This window comes from Oncorhynchus clarkii, chromosome 17 (assembly GCF_045791955.1).
Source record: "Oncorhynchus clarkii lewisi isolate Uvic-CL-2024 chromosome 17, UVic_Ocla_1.0, whole genome shotgun sequence".
Taxonomy (NCBI): domain Eukaryota; kingdom Metazoa; phylum Chordata; class Actinopteri; order Salmoniformes; family Salmonidae; genus Oncorhynchus; species Oncorhynchus clarkii.
This window is the reverse complement of record NC_092163.1, coordinates 5,938,558-5,959,098: the sequence shown is the minus strand read 5'-3', so window position 1 is coordinate 5,959,098 and position 20,541 is coordinate 5,938,558. Positions and strand designations below refer to the sequence as shown.

The following is a 20,541-nucleotide window of genomic DNA, read 5'->3' as shown; positions in this document are numbered from 1 at the left end:
CATTCAACCCCTCCCATCTGTCTCTTAACATCCATATGGGATTTATATTTGCCATATATATTTTAACTGTGCTGTCGATTCTCATAGTTTCTACAGATTGTAAATGAAAGATAAACATTTTTGTTTAAATAATGATAATATTATTGATTGAAAAGGACTTTTCAAATCACCCAGTATTGCCGTCTGCAGCGTTAGTTCTGGGTAAATGTTGCAATTCTTCAGCCATTCCTGGACCTGTGACCAAAAACGAGCTACATATGGACAGTACCAAAATAAATGATCTAATGACTGCCTTCTCGCAGCAAAATCTGCAGAGCTGGGAAGATTGTATCCCCCATATATAACATTATATTGGTTGCAAGAATTTTGTATAATAATTGAAGCTTTGAATCCGCCGTCATTTTGTGTGTCGATTCATAAACCATGTGCCATGGAATCAGTACAATGAAAATCTCTTGCCAACTATTTTGAAATGTATTTGGCACAGCTGTCAGTTGTTTGGTCCTTAAATGGAACTGGTAAACATTTCTATTTATCACAATTTGGTCCTTAATGCAGGGCAGACAAGTTCCTGTTCTACAGTCTAGTAAAGACAGGGGGGTTGACTGGGACAGGCAATGTAACATCCAGAATGTTTTTAGGAAAAGGGTTTTGTAAAACATGCACCTTACATCAGATCATCTTGAAACTTTCTCTCTAAAGCTAACTTTCATCAAGGTTTTATATGGTCTATTGGTTTCTCTCTAAAGCGAACTTTCATCAAGGTTGTATATGGTCTATTGGTTTCTCTCTAAAGCTAACTTTCATCAAGGTTTTATATGGTCTATTGGTTTCTCTCTAAAGCGAACTTTCATCAAGGTTTTATATGGTCTATTGGTTTCTCTCTAAAGCTAACTATCATCAAGGTTTTATATGGTCTATTGGTTTCTCTCTAAAGCTAACTTTCATCAAGGTTGTATATGGTCTATTGGTTTCTCTCTAAAGCTAACTTTCATCAAGGTTGTATATGGTCTATTGGTTTCTCTCTAAAGCTAACTTTCATCAAGGTTGTATATGGTCTATTGGTTTCTCTCTAAAACAACTTACATCAAGGTTTTACATGTCAACTAACAGAACTGTCTACTGTGGTGGAAATATACAAGTCTATCTTCCTGTCAACAAACAGAACTCTGCTGGTTGTCCTGGTAACAGATACCAGTCTATCTTCCTGTAAACAAACAGAACTCTGCTGGTTGTCCGGGTAACAGATACCAGTCTATCTTCCTGTCAACTAACATAACTCTGCTGGTTGTCCTGGTAACAGATTCCAGTGGGCAGATCTATTTAATTTGTTCAAACTAAATTACAGCACTTACTTTTATGTGTCAAATCTGATCCTTTCTTCTCTTGTCGTCCTCTCACAGTTCCACTCAGCCCCGTTGTTTTCCTGCAGTCCACCAGCAGCACAGACAACCTCTTCATACCCAGCATTAAGGAGCTACCAGGAGAGGCACGACACAGGGACTCCGGGAGGGAGGAAGGGCTAGCGTTGTCCTGGTAACCACAAAGAGGGGACACAGACACATATCATTATGGATGCTGATGTCACTGTTGTCATAAACTGCTTTACAGAAACACAGCCCAGACCCAGATAGAGCAAGCTGTATGCTAGACCAGGCCAAGCTGTATGCTAGACCAGACAGACCAAGCTGTATGCTAGACCAGACCAAGCTGTACCATCTGGTGTTCTGATCTGGAGAGACTCTTCTCTGCCTCGTCAGCATCAGGATGTTGTTGAGGCTCCCCAGAGGATCCAGGATCGTCATGTCTCTCTCCTGTGTGAATGACAACATCAAACAGACAGTCAACCTATGATCTTCTATTGCGATCATAGGGTCTTAGCAGAGCCATTAATATGTCTAAAAAGGGCCTAAATTTATGCCTTTAAAAAAAAATACTGTTTGTGATGCAAGTGTAAAAGGGTCGTTCCATGAAATGGGTGGCTTTTACATCCCTTTGATATTTTAAGAAGAAATTATGCACCAGAATTGGATTGTAGAATCCTGTTATACAAGATGAAGTGAGCTTTAATATAGACCACGTGGAGAATAAAATACATCTAATTTAAAAAATATATATGTACCAATGGCAGTACTGAACAACATATTCAAGTGTAGAACTTCAGTAGAATGCCACTTTAAAACACCACATTAGTTCAACAACGGCATCGTTTGTGCCCCTGTTTTTAAGACAGTACTCACGGATGGAAATCGGATATTCTGACTCCTCCTCCTTTTTCACTCCTAAAACGTCTTCCTCCTCTTTTATTGAGATATCCTCCTCTTCCTCTTTTACTCCAAAAGGTTCTTCCGCTTCTTTCGCTACATTCTCCTCCTTCAATGTTACGGCATCTTCCTCCTTTTTGATTCTGAAAGATTCTACCTTCTCATTTTCCACTCTGACAACCTCTTTCCCATCTTCCTCTTTCCCTGTAATATCATCCTCTTGTTTCAATGTGATAGCCTCCTCTTCCATTCTGAAAGCTTCTTCCTCTCCTTTCACCAGATCTTTCTCCGTCTAGTTTCGTGACCTCATGCTCCGGGCGATTAGCCTTGTGCAGTATCAAGTTAACACATTCGCTAATTTAAGAAGCAAACTACGTTTAAATTAACAAGTAGATGCGTAAACAGAATTGTGTTCCAAACACTAAGATTAATATACACAAGATTAGACTAAAGAGCTTAAACGCTGCGGATCTATGTTCGCTAGCAAACCACCGCATTGGTTGAAACGGAAGCCTTTTGTCTCTATTGAAGAAGCCTCCTGTTCCGTCCACTAGATTATACGTCACGCAAGAAGCATCACCTGAAAAACTCACATCGCCATCTGCTGACTGGAGTGAGCAACACAGATCGGAACAAAAATAAAGCAATGTCAAAAGAAGTCATTTAAAAACAACCAGATGTTATGTTCTCTTACTTCTTACAGCCAATACTTTCCTCCAGGGCTGACCTGCCCATTAGGCAGGATTAGGTGACAGATTGACAAGGATATTCCGAGCTAAATGGACCAAGGCTCACCACTAACAACACCTCACATTATTCTGCCCAAAAACAATTTTAAAAAACTTCTCACTCAGCGGCATGTGGGCTATTTAGGTGAGTGGTGGTGTTTCCACATGAAGCAGTGCCCACTTTGCAAAAGGCAACATGGACAGATATGTCTCTACCTGTGTAGAGCACATGCCCCTTTACCCTTCCAGTCTCTAAAGTGCCCTTTTGGGTGGTGGTATAATTTGTATTCATTTTTTCTCATCAGTTATTCTGAACCCACTGCCTGCAAGTCGTTGTTAAATTCACCTCAGTGATTTGTATTTTCCTTCAACTTTCTGAAGAGGAAACAGCCAGGAAATGCCCCTGTCTGAGTGCATTTGTCTACCACTATGTGTAGCTGTTAGCGATGATGCTAATGATCCACTATGTGTAGCTGTTAGCGATGATGCTAATGACAACCATCTTTTGGTTGATGGAAAAGATTCCCAAAAAACCTTGTCAATTAAATGTTAACTACAAAGTAGTCTGTTCCTACCTGGCAGAATGATATCATGACTATTTGCATTAATCCAGTTGTGATTTGTTCAGCAGACTCTGCAATCACATGTGTGCTACAGCGACACTACAAACCAAGCAAGGCTCTTGCTGGTGCCGCTTGAATTAAAGGGTATCTACACACAAAAATGAAAATGTTTTAGATTTTTCTCAGACTTCAAAAGTGGTCTCCTTTTGTTGTTTTTCTATTAACAATGTCATTTTGAGAGCGAAAAACGGAAAAACGGGGACAAATCAGAAACCTGGAAAAACTAAATGTAGAAAACCGAATTTGACTAAATATATTAAATATTCTATTGATTTTCTCTCATTATGTCACACCAGACTTCGCTTTGGCTCCCCCTCCTGCCCAGCTCAGGCATTCAGTGTTGCCGGCCTTCTAGCTGCTGCCGAACCTACTGCTGTCAAACACCCTTCACTCATCAACTCCGAACTTGTCTCGTCATCATTACACACACCTGGTTCCAATCCCCACTCTATCACTGTATAGATAGATACTCCCTCTGTCATTTGTCTTTAATCGGTCATTGTAAATGTTACTTGTCTTCCTGAGAGGAATCGCTCCTACTATTTCCTGAGTACTTTATGTAGTTCGCCCTGTGCCTTTTTGATAATCAAGATGTATTTTGAGCACAACAGCATTGGGGTTTCGTCCCGCTTTGATCTATGGTGCTGAAATAAATTCAGTAGTTCCAAACCTGCAACTGCATCCTGCCTACTCCTCTCTACACCAGTAACACATTATCTAGGAGAGTGTAGAGCAGTGTTAACCAATCCTGGTCCTCCACTACCCCCAACAGTAACACATTATCTAGGAGAGTGTAGAGCAGTGTTAACCAATCCTGGTCCTCCACTACCCCCAACAGTAACACATTATCTAGGAGAGTGTAGAGCAGTGTTAACCAATCCTGGTCCTCCACTACCCCCAACAGTAACACATTATCTAGGAGAGTGTAGAGCAGTGTTAACCAATCCTGGTCCTCCACTACCCCCAACAGTTGTGGTGTCTTAGGTCTCTCTTTATGTAGTGTTGTGGTGTCAAAGGTCTCTCTTTATGTAGTGTTGTGGTGTCTTAGGTCTCTCTTTATGTAGTGTTGTGGTGTCAAAGGTCTCTCTTTATGTAGTGTTGTGGTGTCTTAGGTCTCTCTTTATGTAGTGTTGTGGTGTCTTAGGTCTCTCTTGTTGTGTGTTTTGTCCTATATTTGTATTTTTTAACACCAGCCCGCCCCTGCAGGAGACCTTTAGTCTACTGGTAGACAGTCATTACAAATAAGAGTTTGTTCTTAACTGACTTGCATAGTTAAATAAAGGTTACATTTTTAAAAATCAGTCAGCCAGCTGCTACAGTCCAATATGAATGTTCAATACACACAATAGGTTGATCAGTAGCCAGTCAGCTAGCTGCTACAGTCCAATATGAATGTTCAATACACACAATAGGTTGACCAGTAGCCAGTTAGCTAGCTGCTACAGTCCAATATGAATGTTCAATACACACAATAGGTTGGTTATGGAGGTGATGTACCACATTCAAAGTCCTTCAATAAGACCTAAGATGCTAAGATGCAAATATAATATATTTGTGTAAATGATACATAGTTGTGTTCTGTGGTTGTCACTGAGTTGGCTGATATCCCATTTCATGGGGTCACTCCATAGTTAAAGCTGAACAGTGACTATAGAACGTCTACACGCCTTTTAACTTTTGTTCTTGTGCAGACAACAGATGGTGTTTATGGTGGAGAGGACTGTGGACTCAGTGGAGGACATCCCAGCCACTAAATGGCTACTGATCAACCTATAATGTGGAAGTATTGAACATTCATATTGGACAGCCTTACCTATAGAGTAGCACCACCACCCATCAGCCCATTCTCTTCTTGATGTCAAAGCTGCAGTGTATTGTTGCTATAGGAGTTTATGATTAATAATCCTATTTCAAGACACACTAAGATGTCACCATACTATTCATTTAAAGCCCCTCTGTCAGATATAAATCATCAGAGTGGGAAACCAACTGACATGGAAACAATGGAGCAAATGTATCACTATCAGAGGGGTGTATTATGACATCAGATAGAACTACTCAGACATTCCAAATATCACTTGATTATCAGAGGGGTGAATTATGACATCATATAGAACTACTCAGAACTACTCAGACATTCCAAATATCACTTGATTATCAGAGGGGTGAATTATGACATCAGATAGAACTACTTGTTATTATTTATATAATAACCATCATATCTTAGTTAACTTGGAGTCACATGATGATATGTTGTCAGGTCCTCCCACTATGACTTGGGAACCTATGTAGTTTATTAGGCTACAGATGAAATAAGTTATGAACTTCACAGGGTGGTGAAACTACATGTGATGAGCTTGATGCTCCTTTCCAATACATTTTGAGGTTCTTATTCTGGTGACATGATGATCGATGCTTGGTTGCCATTTGACAAATAAAATAATAATCTCATAATTTGGGTAACAACGTTTATTCAACCAGTGGGAGCGTTGTAAATGCCCCCAGGAAAGTGGAAAGAGGAACTCTTCATTGAGACAATAATAAACAGCAATCCATGGGCGAGTTGTGGTGGATATTATAAACTAAGGATCTGCTGGAGTCCAAGTCAAACCAAGATTCTTTATTTCTGAGCTCAGAGAGAATAACAGAGTTACACAGCGCAGTGTAGACAGTCTGAATTCCTGAAGCATTGAGTGATTAGCAAATATCTTTATAGTTTCCTGTTCCTGGGCGGGACTTTATTCATACAAGGACACAGGTGCAAATTGGTTTGCAACACAGGATGATAGTCCCAAAAACAGGAGCTTATAATAGGACAGTTTCACAAGGTTAGTCACATACTCAGTTATGTGGACACACAAACAATTAACATTTTCCATTACAGAGTCTGAACATTTTCATTTCATTAAATCATCAGTGGGCCAACAATGCAAATGTCAACAATGGAACAAATGCATCACATCCAAATATCACTTGATTATCTGTAGTGCTGGAGGAATGACACACCCAGATAAACACACAAAGAGTTTAAAAGAAGGAACCTGATCTTCTTTATATTCAAACTGACAGACTCCATATTCACTTCATGTTTTCTAATAAAAACAAACAAATATATGTTTAAGTATACCCTGTACCATTTAATTTCATCTGGTAAAGACAGATAAACACTATGTCAGTCAACAATATAAGACAACGGGAGCACTGTGTATGTTCTCTGATGAATTTTAAGTCAATGTGATGTGAAATATCAACATACACGCTAAGAGAAGTAATTTCTCTCTCCTGTGTGGAATCTCTAATGACGTTTAAGTGACTTATGAGTAATGTGTTTTCCCACAGTCTGAGCTTTTATAACCCTTCTCCTCTGTGTGCAGTCTAATGTGTTCTTTCAGGCTTCCTAAATGGGCAAATGGTTTGCACCCTGGGAGGAGTGGTAAGGCTTCTCTCCTGTGTGTATTCTCTCATGTTGTTTCAGCATCCCCGACCGGGTGAAACACTTTCCACATTGGGAGCAGTGGTAAGGCTTCTCTCCTGTGTGTATTCTCTCATGTCGTTTCAGCATCCCCGACCGGGTGAAACACTTTCCACATTGGGAGCAGTGGTAAGGCTTTTCTCCTGTGTGTATTCTCTCATGTAGTTTCAGGTCCCCCAAACGGACGAAACACTTTCCACATTGGGAGCAGTGGTAAGGCTTCTCTCCTGTGTGTATTTTCTCGTGTTGTTTCAGGTGTCCTCTCAGGGTGAAACACTTTCCACATTGGGAGCAGTGGTACGGCTTCTCTCCTGTGTGTATTCTCTCATGTTCCTTCAGCATCCCCGAATGGTTGAAACACTTTCCACATTGGGAGCAGTGGTAAGGCTTCTCTCCTGTGTGTATTCTCTCATGCCGTTTCAGCACCTCCGAACTGATGAAACACTTTCCACATTGGGAGCAGTGGTAAGGCTTCTCTCCTGTGTGTATTCTCTCATGCCGTTTCAGCTTGCCTGAATGGTTAAAACACTTTCCACATTGGGAGCAGTGGTAAGGCTTCTCTCCTGTGTGTATTTTCTCGTGTTGTTTCAGGTGTCCTCTCAGGGTGAAACACTTTCCACATTGGGAGCAGTGGTACGGCTTCTCTCCTGTGTGTATTCTCTCATGTTCCTTCAGCATCCCCGAATGGTTGAAACACTTTCCACATTGGGAGCAGTGGTAAGGCTTCTCTCCTGTGTGTATTCTCTCATGCCGTTTCAGCACCTCCGAACTGATGAAACACTTTCCACATTGGGAGCAGTGGTAAGGCTTCTCTCCTGTGTGTATTCTCTCATGCCGTTTCAGCTTGCCTGAATGGTTAAAACACTTTCCACATTGGGAGCAGTGGTAAGGCTTCTCTCCTGTGTGTATTCTCTCATGTTCTTTCAGCATCCCCGAATAGTTGAAACACTTTCCACATTGGGAGCAGTGGTAAGGCTTCTCTCCTGTGTGTATTCTCTCATGTTCTTTCAGCATCCCCGACCGGGCGTAACACTTTCCACATTGGGAGCAGTGGTAAGGCTTCTCTCCTGTGTGTATTCTCTCGTGTTGTTTCAACACCCCCGAACTGGCGAAACAATTTCCACATTGGGAGCAGTGGTAAGGCTTCTCTCCTGTGTGTATTCTCTCATGCCGTTTCAGCTTCCCTGAATGGTTGAAACACTTTCCACACTTGGAGCAGTGAAAAGGCTTCTCTCCTGTGTGTATTCTCTCATGTTGTTTCAGGTCTCCTCTCTGGTTGAAACACTTTCCACATTGGGAGCAGTGGTAAGGCTTCTCTCCTGTGTGTATTCTCTCATGAGCTTTCAGTTGTGCTTTCTGGTTACAACTCTTTCCACAGTGGGAGCACTGGTGTCGTCTTGCTGGTTTGGACGTCCCTGGCTCTGGTTCCTCTGAGTCTGGTCTTTCTCCTGCCAAAGACAGTGTTATTTTTAAATAGAGACCCGAATGAAACCACATGATAAAACAACCTTGCATCCTAAATCAGATCTCTCAATAACCCGAGGCCAGTTTTAACAATCTTAGTGTGATTTTAAAACAAATGTAGAGCTTCCTGGTAATTACTGCTATGTTTGCATTACTTATTTTATTCATCCTGTTTTACAAGTCAGAACACAAAAACCTAGACAGTTCAAGGACACTGAAGACACAGACGTCACTGGATTCCAATTGAACAGGTGGTTCTAAATATATAACATTCATAGCTGTATGATACATAATGTGACCTACACACTTCCTTAAACATAAAATAACTAAAGAAGTAATTTTGTGTGGAAGTCAAACTTGTTTTTACGTCGCAGATACAAAGCACATCAGTAACATCTCCCCGTTGTTGAAAGGGTTCGACACATTGCTGTTTAATTGGACCAATTTCTTATTTAGACATTCACAGATTTTCAACATTTTGATTATCGCTGAGGTCATATTTTGGGTAAAGTAAAAAATAAGGTGAAATATTTGGGTAAATGTTCCTAAAACTGATAGTAACTACAATAAACAAAAATATAAACGCAACATGTAAAGTGTTGGATGTTTCATGAGCTGAAAAAAAAGATTGCAGAATTTTTTACATCCCTGTTAGTCAACATTTATTCTTTGCCAAGATAATCCATCCACCTGACAGGTGTGGCATATCAAGAAGCTGATTGAACAGCGTGATTGTTACACAGGTGTACCCTGTGCTGGGGGTAATAAAAGGCTACTCGAAAATGTGCAGTTTGGTCACACAACAATGCCACAGATCTCTGAGGGAGCGGGCAATTGGCATGCTGACTGCAGGAATGTCCACTGGAGCTGTTACGGAATGGAGAAGACATCAAAATTATTAAAAAACACATGGAATCATGTAGTAACCACAAGTGTTAAATCAAAATATATATTTTATTCTTCAAAAGTTGCCACCCTTGCTTTCTCTCAACCAGCTTCACCTGGAATCCTTTTCCAACAGTCTTGTAGGAGTTCCCATATATGCTGAGAACTTGTAAGCTGCTTTTCCTTCACTCTGCGATCCAACTAATCCCAAACCATCTCGATTTGGGTGAGGTCAGGGCCAGGTCATCTGATGCAGCACTCCATCTTGGTCAAATAGCTCTTACACAACCTGGAGGTGTGTTGGGTCATTGTCCTGTTGAAAAACAAATGACAGTGGGACTAAGCCCAAACCAGATGGGATGGCATATCGCTGCAGAATGCTGTGATAGTCATGCTGGTTAAGTGTGACTTGAATAAATAAATCACTGACATTGTCAATAGCAAAGCACCCGCACACCATCACATCTCCTCCTCCATGGACAGATATCCACCGGTCTAATGTCCATTGCTCATGTTTCTTCGCCCAAGCAAGTCTCTTCTTCTTATTGGTGTCCTTTAGTAGTGGTTTCCTTGCAGCAATTCGACCATGAAGGCCTGATTCACGCAGTCTCCTCTGAACCGATGATGTTGAGATGCGTCTGTTGCTTGAACTTTGTGAAGCATTTATTTGGGCTGCAAATTCTAAGGCTGGTAACTCTAATGAACTTATGCATCAGAAGTAACTCTGGGTCTTCCATTCTTGTGGTGGTCCTTAAAGTAATGATGGACTGTTGTTTCTCTTTGCTTATTTGAGCTGTTCTTGACATAATATGGACTTCACCTTTAACCCAATAGGGCTATCTTCTGTATACCCCCATACCTTGTCACAACACAACTGATTGGCTCAAACACATTAAAACCTGTTATGGCACATTAACTCTTGAAACTAGGGGGCACTATTTTCATTTTTGGAAAAATAACGTTCAAACGGGCTATTTCTCAGGACCAGGTGCTAGAATATGCATATAATTGACAGCTTAGGATAGAAAACACAAACGTTTCCAACACTGTAAAAATATTGTCTGTGAATATAACAGAACTGATATTGGAGGCGAAAGCCTGAGAAAAATCCAATCAGGAAGTGACTCTCATTTTGAAACCTCTGCGTTCCTATGCATCCCTATTGACCATTGAAAGGGATATCAACCAGATTCCTTTTTCTATAGCTTCCCTAATGTGTCTACAGTCACTAGACATAGTTTCAGGTTTTTATTTTGAAAAATGAGCGTGAACGACAACATTGTGTCAGTGGTCAGGTGGTGGCTCTCAGATTGATTTGTGCGTAATAGACAAAGGCGGCCATTGTGCCTCTCGCTCCTCGTGAAAAGCCAATTGTCCTGGTTGATATATTATCAAATAGATATTTGAAAAACACCTTGAGGATTGATTATAAAAAAGGTTTGCCATGTTTCTGTCGGTATTATGGATCTAATTTTGAGTTTTTTTCTCAACAAAACGTGAAGAATAAACAGAGGTATTTTGGCTATAAAAAATCATCTTTATGGAACAAAATTAACATTTGCTGTCTCACTGGGAGTCTCGTGGGTGAAAACATCCGAAGCTCATCAAAGGTAAACGATTGAATTTGATTGCTTTTCTGATTTTCGTGACCAAGCTCCCTGCTGCTAGCTGGACATAATACTATGCTAGGCTATCGATAAACTTACACAAATGCTTGTCTTGCTTTGGCTGTAAAGCATAATTTCAAAATCTGAGATGACAGGGTGATTAACAAAAGGCTAAGCCGTGTTTCACTATATTTCACTTGTGATTTCATGAATATGAATATTTTCTAGTAAGATTTTCTAGTAAGATTTTTTGTCCGTTGCATTATGCTAATTAGTGTAGTTGATGACAATTCTCCCGGAAACGGGAGGAGTAGTTCCAAAAGGTTAAAACACAATAAAACCTGCTAGCGGAACGTTGACAACATCCTGTGAAATTGCCGAGTGCAAAGTATTTTTTTATTTGTTAGAAATATTTAACTTTCATGCATTCACAAGTGCAAACCTTAACTTCTTGTTAATCTAGCCACCGTGTCAGATTTCAAAAAGGCTTTACGGCAAAAGCGAACCATGCGATTATCTGAGGACAGCACCCCATCAAACAAACACACGACAATCATATTTCAACCCGCCAGGCGCGACACAAACCTCAGAAATAATGATATAATTCGTGCCTTACCTTTGAAGAGCTTCTTCTGTTGGCACTCCAATATGTCCCATAAACATCACAAATGGTCCTTTTGTTCGATTAATTCCGTCGTTATATCTCCAAAATGTCCATTTATTTGGCGCGTTTGATTTAAAAAAAAACCACTGGTTCCAACTCGCCCAGCATGACTACAAAACATCTAATACGATACCTGTAAATGCTGTCCAAACATTTGAAACAACTTTCCTAATCCAACTTTAGGTATTTTAAAACGTAAATAATAGAGAAAATTTAAGATGGGATAAACTGTGTTCAATACCGGATAAAAACAACATGAAGCGCGTGACCTGGAGCGCGCATCAAAACATTAGAGAGCACTAGGCTGGACCCTCGTTCTGAATAACCGAACTTCTTCATTTCTCTACCGAAAAACATCAACCAATTTCTAAAGACTGTTGACAACTAGTGGAAGCAATAGGAACTGCAACCAAGTGCCACAGAAAACCATTTGAAAACAGAGTCACCTCAACAACAACAAATTCCTCCTGGATGGTTTGTCCTCGGGGTTTCACCTGCCAAATAAGTTATGTTATACGCACAGACATTATTTTAACAGTTTTAGAAACTTTAGAGTGTTTTCTATCCAAACCTACCAATTCTATGAATATCCTAGCTTCTGGGCAGGTAGCAGGTAGTTTACTTTGGGAACGCTTTTCATCCGGACGTGAAAATACTGCCCCCTATCCCAAACAGGTTATAAGGAAAGAAATTCCACAACTCAACTTCTAAAAAAGGCACACATGTTAATTGAAATGAATTCCCGGTGACTACCTCATGATGCTACAGTCCTCCTTTAAGACTCCATAATGCTTCATCATTAGATGCTACAGTCCTCCTTTAAGACTCCATAATGGTTCATCATTAGATGCTACAGTCCTCCTTTAAGACTCCATAATGCTTCATCATTAGATGCTACAGTCCTCTAAGTCTCCACCATGTTTAGAATGTGTCTGGAAGCATCACTCTATCTATTCTACTCTCATCCTTTCGGATGTAATAATATTTAATAGTAATAATAACAATGTTATAATATGTAATAACTAACTTTAATAACTAGGGTTAATACCTGCCTGGCGCACCAACAAAATCTTCATATTTACCCCCCACCGCTACAGAATTAGCGTAGTAGGCCATGTAACTTAAGGTGATCAGAAATATTTAGGACTAACTTATTCCTTGCCACTCATTCTCAAACTAACTGCAGCTCTATGTTAAATGTTGCAGTCATTTCAGTCGCTGTAGTAGCTAACGTGTACAGTGTTGAGTCATCCGCATACATAGACACACTGGCTTTACTTAAATGTCACTGGCATGTTGTTGGTAAAGATTGAAAAAAGAAGGTGCCAAACAGCTGCTGTGTTCTGTTAGACAGGTGTTGGGGAATAATCAGAATTGGTGGGTAACATAGGTAAGATGTTTTATATTCATCATATGTTTGTAAGTTACTTCTCATCAGAATGTTATTTTTGTATAATACTGTGGCGGGGTTGCAGTATCTGTTCTATGTCAAGACTAAGTTGTTTGGGCCGGAGAGAGGGGAGAGGTCAAGCGTGTATCTCTTGGCTCCACAATGTCTGTGTGCCAGTCAGTGTGTCTCTGTGATCTTGTCAAGATAGGATGGATTTGATATATGCCTGGAGGATTGGTTTATGGTTCTGAGTTTGAGAAAATAACATGTTTTAGGAGACAAAGCTGAACGATGAATTATGCCGATAATGCTGTGTTATCCTATGCTGTCTCACTAGGGAACACACTTTCTAGTGGGCTTAAATTGAAGATAATGCGAATAGAACTGGCAATATCGGCCGCTATTATCCTCAATCATTTTCCATCCACGTTGTCAGACACCATGCCATTGTTGATTTTTTGTTACCCAAAATTTAATTGAAGGTGTTCCAAAGCTTTTTACAATCATTCTTCATGTCATTTATCTTTGTTTCATAGTGTAGTTTCTTCTTTTTATTCAGTTTAGTCACATGATTTCTCAATTTGCAATAGGTTTGCCAATCAGTTATTCAGCCAGACCTATATGCCATCTCTTTTGCCTCCCTCTTCATCATACCATTTTTAAATTCCTCATCAATCCACGTGGATTTAACAGTTTTTAGTCATTTTCTTAATGGGTGCATGCTTATTAGTAACTGGGATAAGCAATTTCATAAACGTGTCAAGGGCAGCATCTGGTTGCTCGTCATTACACACCACGGACCAACAAATATTGTTTTCATTGTTGGAATCGGCCAAACTTTGAACATGGAGACATTAAAGAAGTGATAGGAGGTGAAAGAGACTGGCTGTTATGTCAGAAGTTAATGGTTCTCTGAAGAAAGACAGGTGGCTTTGGAATGTGTTGGGTGGACGAGAGGAGAGCAAAGTGTGAAACAGGGGAGGCAGACGAACATCTGTGGATTAGATGAAGGAGAGGTTGAGGTCAGGACAGATTCTCATCAGGGAGATAAAGGTCTGGTATCCTGTTACCCTCTTAACTCTCTTCCTGTGGAACCATAAGATGTAAGGATTGGAGAGAAGGAGGAGTGTCTTAAGTGGGATATATATCTGGATGGAACAAATGTTGGGTTGTCTGAATTACAGATGTACAGAACCTTTGGGAATAATTAAACTTGGTTAAAGCTTCTCTAGTGTCCGTGAGTTAATTACTGTGAAAAAAAACAACCTAATAACATCAACAACATAGGAATCACCACAAACAATTGTATGACCTCTTATATAGAACATTAGGCCCAGCCTTTTGGAACTTTGGTTTTCCTAGATATGACTACTATATTGTGATCACAACATCCAATGAATTTGGATACTGCTTTCAAACACATTTCTGCAGCAATAGTAAAGATATGATCAAAATATGTTGATTCAATTTCTGTACTGTTTGTAACTACCCTGGTAGGTTGATTGATAACCTGAACAAGGTTGCAGGCACTGGTTACAGTTTGAAGCTTTCTCTTGAGTGGGCAGCCTGATCACAGCTTTCCTCCAGTATTAGTTAATTAATTAACAGTGTCTTGAGTTTAGTTTGCCTGTTCTACAGTCTAGTAAAGATAGGGGGTTTGACTGGGACAGGCAATGTAACATCCATAATGTTTTGAGAAAACATTTTTGTAAAACAAGCACCTTACAATGGATCATCTTGAAACTTTCTCTCCAAAGCTGACTTTAATCAAGGTTTTATATGGTCTACTGCTTTCTCTCTTTTCATTGACAGAATATTCATAACATCCATATCCACCAGTCTATCTTCCTGACAACGAACAGAACTCTGCTGGTTGTCCTGGTAACAGATACCAATGAATATATCTATTTATTTGTTCAAACTAAACTACAGCACTTACTTTGAGTCAAATCTGATCCTTTCCTGTCTTCTCCTCCTCCCACAGTTCCACTCAGCCCCATTGTTTTCCTGCAGTCCAACAGCAGCAAGGTGCTAACAGGAGAGGCATGACACGGGGACTCCGAGAGGGTGGAAGGGCTAGCGTTGTCCTGGTAACCATAAAGAGGGGACACAGACGCACATCATTATGGATGCTGATGTCACTGTTGTCATGAAGTGCTCTACAGAAACCCAGCCCAGACCCCAATAGAGAAAGCTGTATGCTAGACCAGACCAAGCTGTATGCTAGACCAGACCAAGCTGTACCATCTGGTGTTCTGATCTGGAGAGACTATTCTCTTCCTCGTCAGCATCAGGATGTTGTTGAGGCTTCCCAGAGGATCCACGATAGTCATGTGTCTCTCCTGTGTGAATGAGAACATCAAACAGATGGTAAACTTATGACCATCTATAGCAATCATAGAGTCTTACAAGAGGCATGCATATGTCTAAAATGGCCACTTTCATCATGATTTCCTAAAATATTGTTTGTGATGCAAATGTAAAAGGGTTGTTCCACAAAATGGGTGGCCTTTGTTATTTTAAGTAGAAAATATGCACCAATATAGAATTTTAAAAGCCTGTTATATTAGATGAGGGGAACTTTAATATAGACCACATGGAGAATTCAATACATCTAATTGAAAAGTCCCTAAAATATATGAACCAATGGCAGATTGACCCTTTAACAATTTATATAGTACTGAACAACATATTCAAGTGTATAACTTCAGTAGAATGCCACTTTAAAACCACACATTAGTTCAACAACGGCATAGTTTGTGCCCCTGTTGAAGACAGTACTCACTGGTGTTAATCTGATATTCTGTCTCCTCCTCTTTCACTCCCAAAACGTCTTCCTCCTTCATCTTTATTGAGATAGCATCATCTTCCTCTCTAAACGGTTCTTTCTCTTCTTTCACTATAACAGCCTCCTCTTCCTCCTTTTTCATTCTGAAAGATTCTTTCTCCATACAGCAGACCCCCTCTTCATTAGTAAGGGAGGAGTAGTTTAGTGAGCTCATGGTCAGGGATGTTAGCTAGCTAGCTAGCATTAGCGTCTAGCCTAGTGCTAGGCTCAGTATCAATCTTTAACACGGTTGCAAATTGAACCAGTTGATACGTCAACCGAAAATCGTTTAAAACACTGAGATTAGATAATGTACATTAACATGGTCTAAAACGTCAATCTTTCAGTTTTATGTTGGCTAACAAGCTACCGACGTGGTTGAAAGAGTTGGCGCCTTGTTGTTCCTGAAGAAGCGTCCGTCCAGTCCATTATACGTCACGAAAGAAGAGTCAACTGAAAGACGCTCATCGCCATCTGCTGACTGGAGTGGGTAACGCAGTTTGGAAACAATAGTTACTACACTTTTTGTATATACATTTTCTCTGTTAATTTTTCACATTCGTTTTTATCTACATGTGACCATACTATTCCCTTAAAGCCACGCTCTATAAGATACAAAGCATCCTGTAAACAACAGAACAAATGCATCACATGCAAATAGCACTTGATTATCTGTAGTGCTTTACACTGGGTAGACAAAACATTAAGAACAGCTGCTCCTTCCATGACTTAGAAAGACTAGGTGAATCCAGGCTAAAGCTATGATCCTTTACTGATGTCACTAGTTAAATCCACTTCAATCCGTGTAGATGAAGGGGGGAGACAGGTTAAATAAGGATTTTTAAGCCTTGAGACATGAGACATGGATTGTGCATGTGTGCCATTTGGAGAGATAATGGGGAAGACAAAATATTTAAGTTACTTTGCACGCGGTTTGTGTCAAGAACTGCAACGCTGCTGGGTTTTTCAGCTCAACAGTTTCCCATGTGTACCAAGAGTGGTCCACCACCCAAACAGTGGTGGTCAGTGCCGTTTAAGATGAGGCAGGACGATTTGTTTTTTCATGAGCATGGCCTTAATTCTATTACAGCATATTGGATGACTGTCATTCATATTTCACTCACCCTGTTCAATGTAACAGCAATAGGTTTAGGCTACTACATGATACTCTAATTGTCCCTATACCCATCATGAGGTAGCAACCTAGCCTATGAATGAAAGTTTAGAATGTAGGTTCACACAGGTCGAGAGAACATTTTGCGATGACAGACAGTGACACATAGACAGACAGTGACACATTCAATACTGCCTTGCACACTCTCGCCTGCATCTAGCTGAAATAGAGATGTCACTGGACAAATTCAGGTATGTTTATCCCCGTTTTGTTCCATTTAAACGTTTGTCAACAGAATCGGCGGAATGAATACACCCCTGATCATGCATAAACACAGTTCACTTTCATTACAGACACGTTGTATTCCTTCTTGCATCTATGTGCTCTCCTCTTATCACCTTCTCCCTTTGTTTCTGTACTTCAATGCACAACACATCAGCTGTATGTCACCAGGAGAAAAAACCTTTCCAAGCCAAACCATTTCATAACTGCTACACACAGCTTACATTGTTGTCAACATATTAGCTAAAATAACATCATAGTCAACAGAGCTAAAATAACTAACTCGTGAGTAAACCTGCTACAATCATGCAGTAACGTTACAGTGTACAGTCAGTAAGCAGTTTAGCACTTACCTTGGCGGGTCCCAGTGGCAATAAATTAGTAAAACCAAAGGCTAGCCTTGACTTGGAAGAGTTCTAGTGTTGTGTTGGATAGTCATAGCCAGCTAGCTAACATAGCATCCCTTTGTTTGAGCCAAGTGTTTGAGTAGGCTAAACTAGATAGCTGCATTTGCTAGCTAAGTAAGTGAAAATGAAAGTGGAAAATAAATGACGAAATATCTCTCTCTCGCTTCTCCTTCATTTTGGAAAAAAATAATTTGTTCAAAACTGTTCAACTATTGTATTTTTCTCTCTTTTAGTCAACTACTCACCACATGTTATGCACTGCAGTGCTAGCTAGCTGTAGCTTATGCTTTCAGTACTAGATACATTATCTGATCCTTTCATTGGTTGGACATCATGTCAGTTCATGCTGCAAGAGCTCTGATAGGTTGGAGGACGTCCTCCGGAAGTTGTCATAATTACTGTGTAAGTCTATGGAAGGGCTTGAGAACCATGAGCCTCCAAGGTTTTGTATTGAAGTCAATGTACCTAGAGGAGGATGCAAAATAGTATGTTTTAATAAAGTATTTGGTGACGTGATTATATTTAGTATAGTTTTATCTAAAAAGGACCACTTTTAAATATTTTACCATTTTAATTTTTCTGAAAATAACTGAGGACGATTGTTCTCCCCTTCCTCCTCTGAGGAGACCCCACTGCACCCAAAGGACACCCAGCCAACTTGACACAATTGTGGGAAGCATTGGAGTCAACATGGGCCAGCATCCCTGTGGAATGCTTTCGACACCTTGTAGAGTCCATGCCCCGACGAATTGAGGCTGTTCTGAGGGGAAAAGGGGAGGGTCCAACTCCATATTAGGAAGGTGTTCCAGATGTTTGGTATAATCAGTGGATACATCTGCAATTTAGCAGACACTTTTATCCAAAGGGATTTGCAGTCATGTGTGCAAACACATTACATATGGGTGTTCCCAGGAATCAAACCCACTACCCTGGTTTAACAAGCACTATACTCCACCAACTGAGCTACAGGACCACAAGGAATGATCAAGGAATGACGCAGATAAACACACACAGCCTGAGTTTCAGAAATATAATTGTATCAAAGACCGTAACATTGAAACTGACATACTTCATATTTAGTTACAATCAAATATTATTTGTCACATGCGCTGAATACAACAGGTGTAGATCTTAACGTGAAATGCTTACTGACAAGCCCTTAACCAACAACGTAGATAAGAAAAATAAGGGTTGAGAAAATATTCCCAAAATAAAAAGTTTTAAAAAGTAGCTCAGTACCGAGGGGTAGCTCAGGCCTGAGGTACCCCTCGGTCCTGAGCTTCCTTAGTAATGAGGCACCCCTCAGTCCAGGTGGGCCCTTTGTTAGGGTTTTATGTGTTTCGTCTTGTCTAGGGGTTTATTAGATTTATGGGGTTGTGTTCATGTTAGGTGTCTAGGTAAGTCTATGGTTGCCTAGATTGGTTCTCAATCAGAGGATATATATAGAGGAGGTACCAGTACAGTGTCAATGTGGAGGCTATATACAGGAGGTACCAGTACAGAGTCAATATACAGGAGGTACCAGTACAGAGTCAATATACAGGAGGTACCAGTACAGAGTCAATATACAGGAGGTACCAGTACAGAGTCAATATACAGGAGGTACCAGTACAGAGTCAATATACAGGAGGTACCAGTACAGAGTCAATATACAGGAGGTACCAGTACAGAGTCAATATACAGGAGGTACCAGTACAGAGTCAATGTGGAGACTATATACAGGGGGTACCAGTACAGAGTCAATGTGGCGACTATATACCGGAGGTACCAGTACAGAGGCAATATACAGGAGGTACCAGTACAGAGTCAATATACAGGAGGTACCAGTACAGAGTCAATGTGGAGACTATATACAGGGGGTACCAGTACAGAGTCAATGTGGAGGCTATATACAGGAGGTACCAGTACAGAGTCAATGTGGAGACTATATACAGGGGGTACCAGTACAGAGTCAATGTGGAGGCTATATACAGGAGGTACCAGTACAGAGTCAATGTGGAGGCTATATACAGGAGGTACCAGTACAGAGTCAATGTGGAGACTATATACAGGGGGTACCAGTACAGAGTCAATGTGGAGGCTATATACAGGAGGTACCAGTACCGAGTCAATGTGGAGGCTATATACAGGGGGTACCAGTACAGAGTGGAGGCTATACAAGGGATGTTTACATACGCTTAGGTTGGAGTCATTAAAACTCGGTTTTAAACCACTCCACAAATGTCTTGTTGACAAACTATAGTATATGCAAGTATAAACACCATGGGACCACACAGCCGTCATACCGCTCAGGAAGGAGACTTGTTCTGTCTCCTAGAGATCAACATACGTTGGTGCGAAAAGTGCAAACCAGTCCCAGAACAACAGCAAAAGACCTTGTGAAGATGCTGGAGGAAACAGGTACAAAAATATCTATATCCATAGTAAAATGAGTCCTATATCAACATAACCTGAAAGGCCGCTCAGCAAGGAAGAAGCCACTGAAGAAGGACCTTGGTAAGGGATGTATCCTTGTTTTGAATCCCAGCCACCATAGGAGGCCTTTTGCCTTTTGGTTGGCCGCCGTTGTAAATAAGAATTTGTTCTTAACTGACTTGCCAAGTTAAATAAAGGTTCAATAATAAATAAATAAAATAAAAATAAAGTACAGAGAGATAATTGATGAAAACCTGCTCCAGAGCACGCAGGACCTCAGACTGGGGCAAAGGTTCACCTTCCAACAGGACAACAACCCTAAGCACACAGACAAAGGACAACGCAGAAGTGGCTTCGGGACAAGTCTCTGAATGTCCTTGTGTGGCCCAGCCAGAGCCT

General features: G+C 40.5%; 1 protein-coding gene and 1 pseudogene across 1 annotated transcript; both read right to left on the bottom strand.

Annotated features, from left to right (window-relative positions):
* Positions 1 to 2,574, bottom strand: part of LOC139370356 (zinc finger protein 79-like) — a 10,011-nt pseudogene extending 7,437 nt beyond the window's left edge.
* A 4,269-nt stretch (positions 2,575 to 6,843) lies between these two features.
* Positions 6,844 to 16,099, bottom strand: LOC139370077 (zinc finger protein 271-like). The gene is made up of 5 exons (XM_071109392.1): positions 15,883 to 16,099; positions 15,342 to 15,439; positions 15,037 to 15,184; positions 7,270 to 8,535; positions 6,844 to 7,227 (listed from the first exon to the last, which is right to left on the bottom strand). The coding sequence occupies exons 1-5, from the start codon at positions 16,097 to 16,099 to the stop codon at positions 7,013 to 7,015; spliced, it is 1,944 nt and encodes a 647-aa protein (XP_070965493.1). The 3' UTR covers positions 6,844 to 7,012.
* Positions 16,100 to 20,541: the final 4,442 nt, after the last annotated feature.

Coding starts and splice junctions, on each gene's coding strand:
- LOC139370077 (XM_071109392.1), bottom strand. CDS start 16,099: ATGAGCTCACTAAACTACTCCTCCCTTACTAATGAAGAGGGGGTCTGC. Junction 8,536..15,036: donor AGGATCAGATTTGACTCAAA/GTAAGTGCTGTA, acceptor TGTCTTTGGCAG/GAGAAAGACCAGACTCAGAG. Junction 7,228..7,269: donor ATGTGGAAAGTGTTTCGTCC/GTTTGGGGGACC, acceptor TACACACAGGAG/AAAAGCCTTACCACTGCTCC.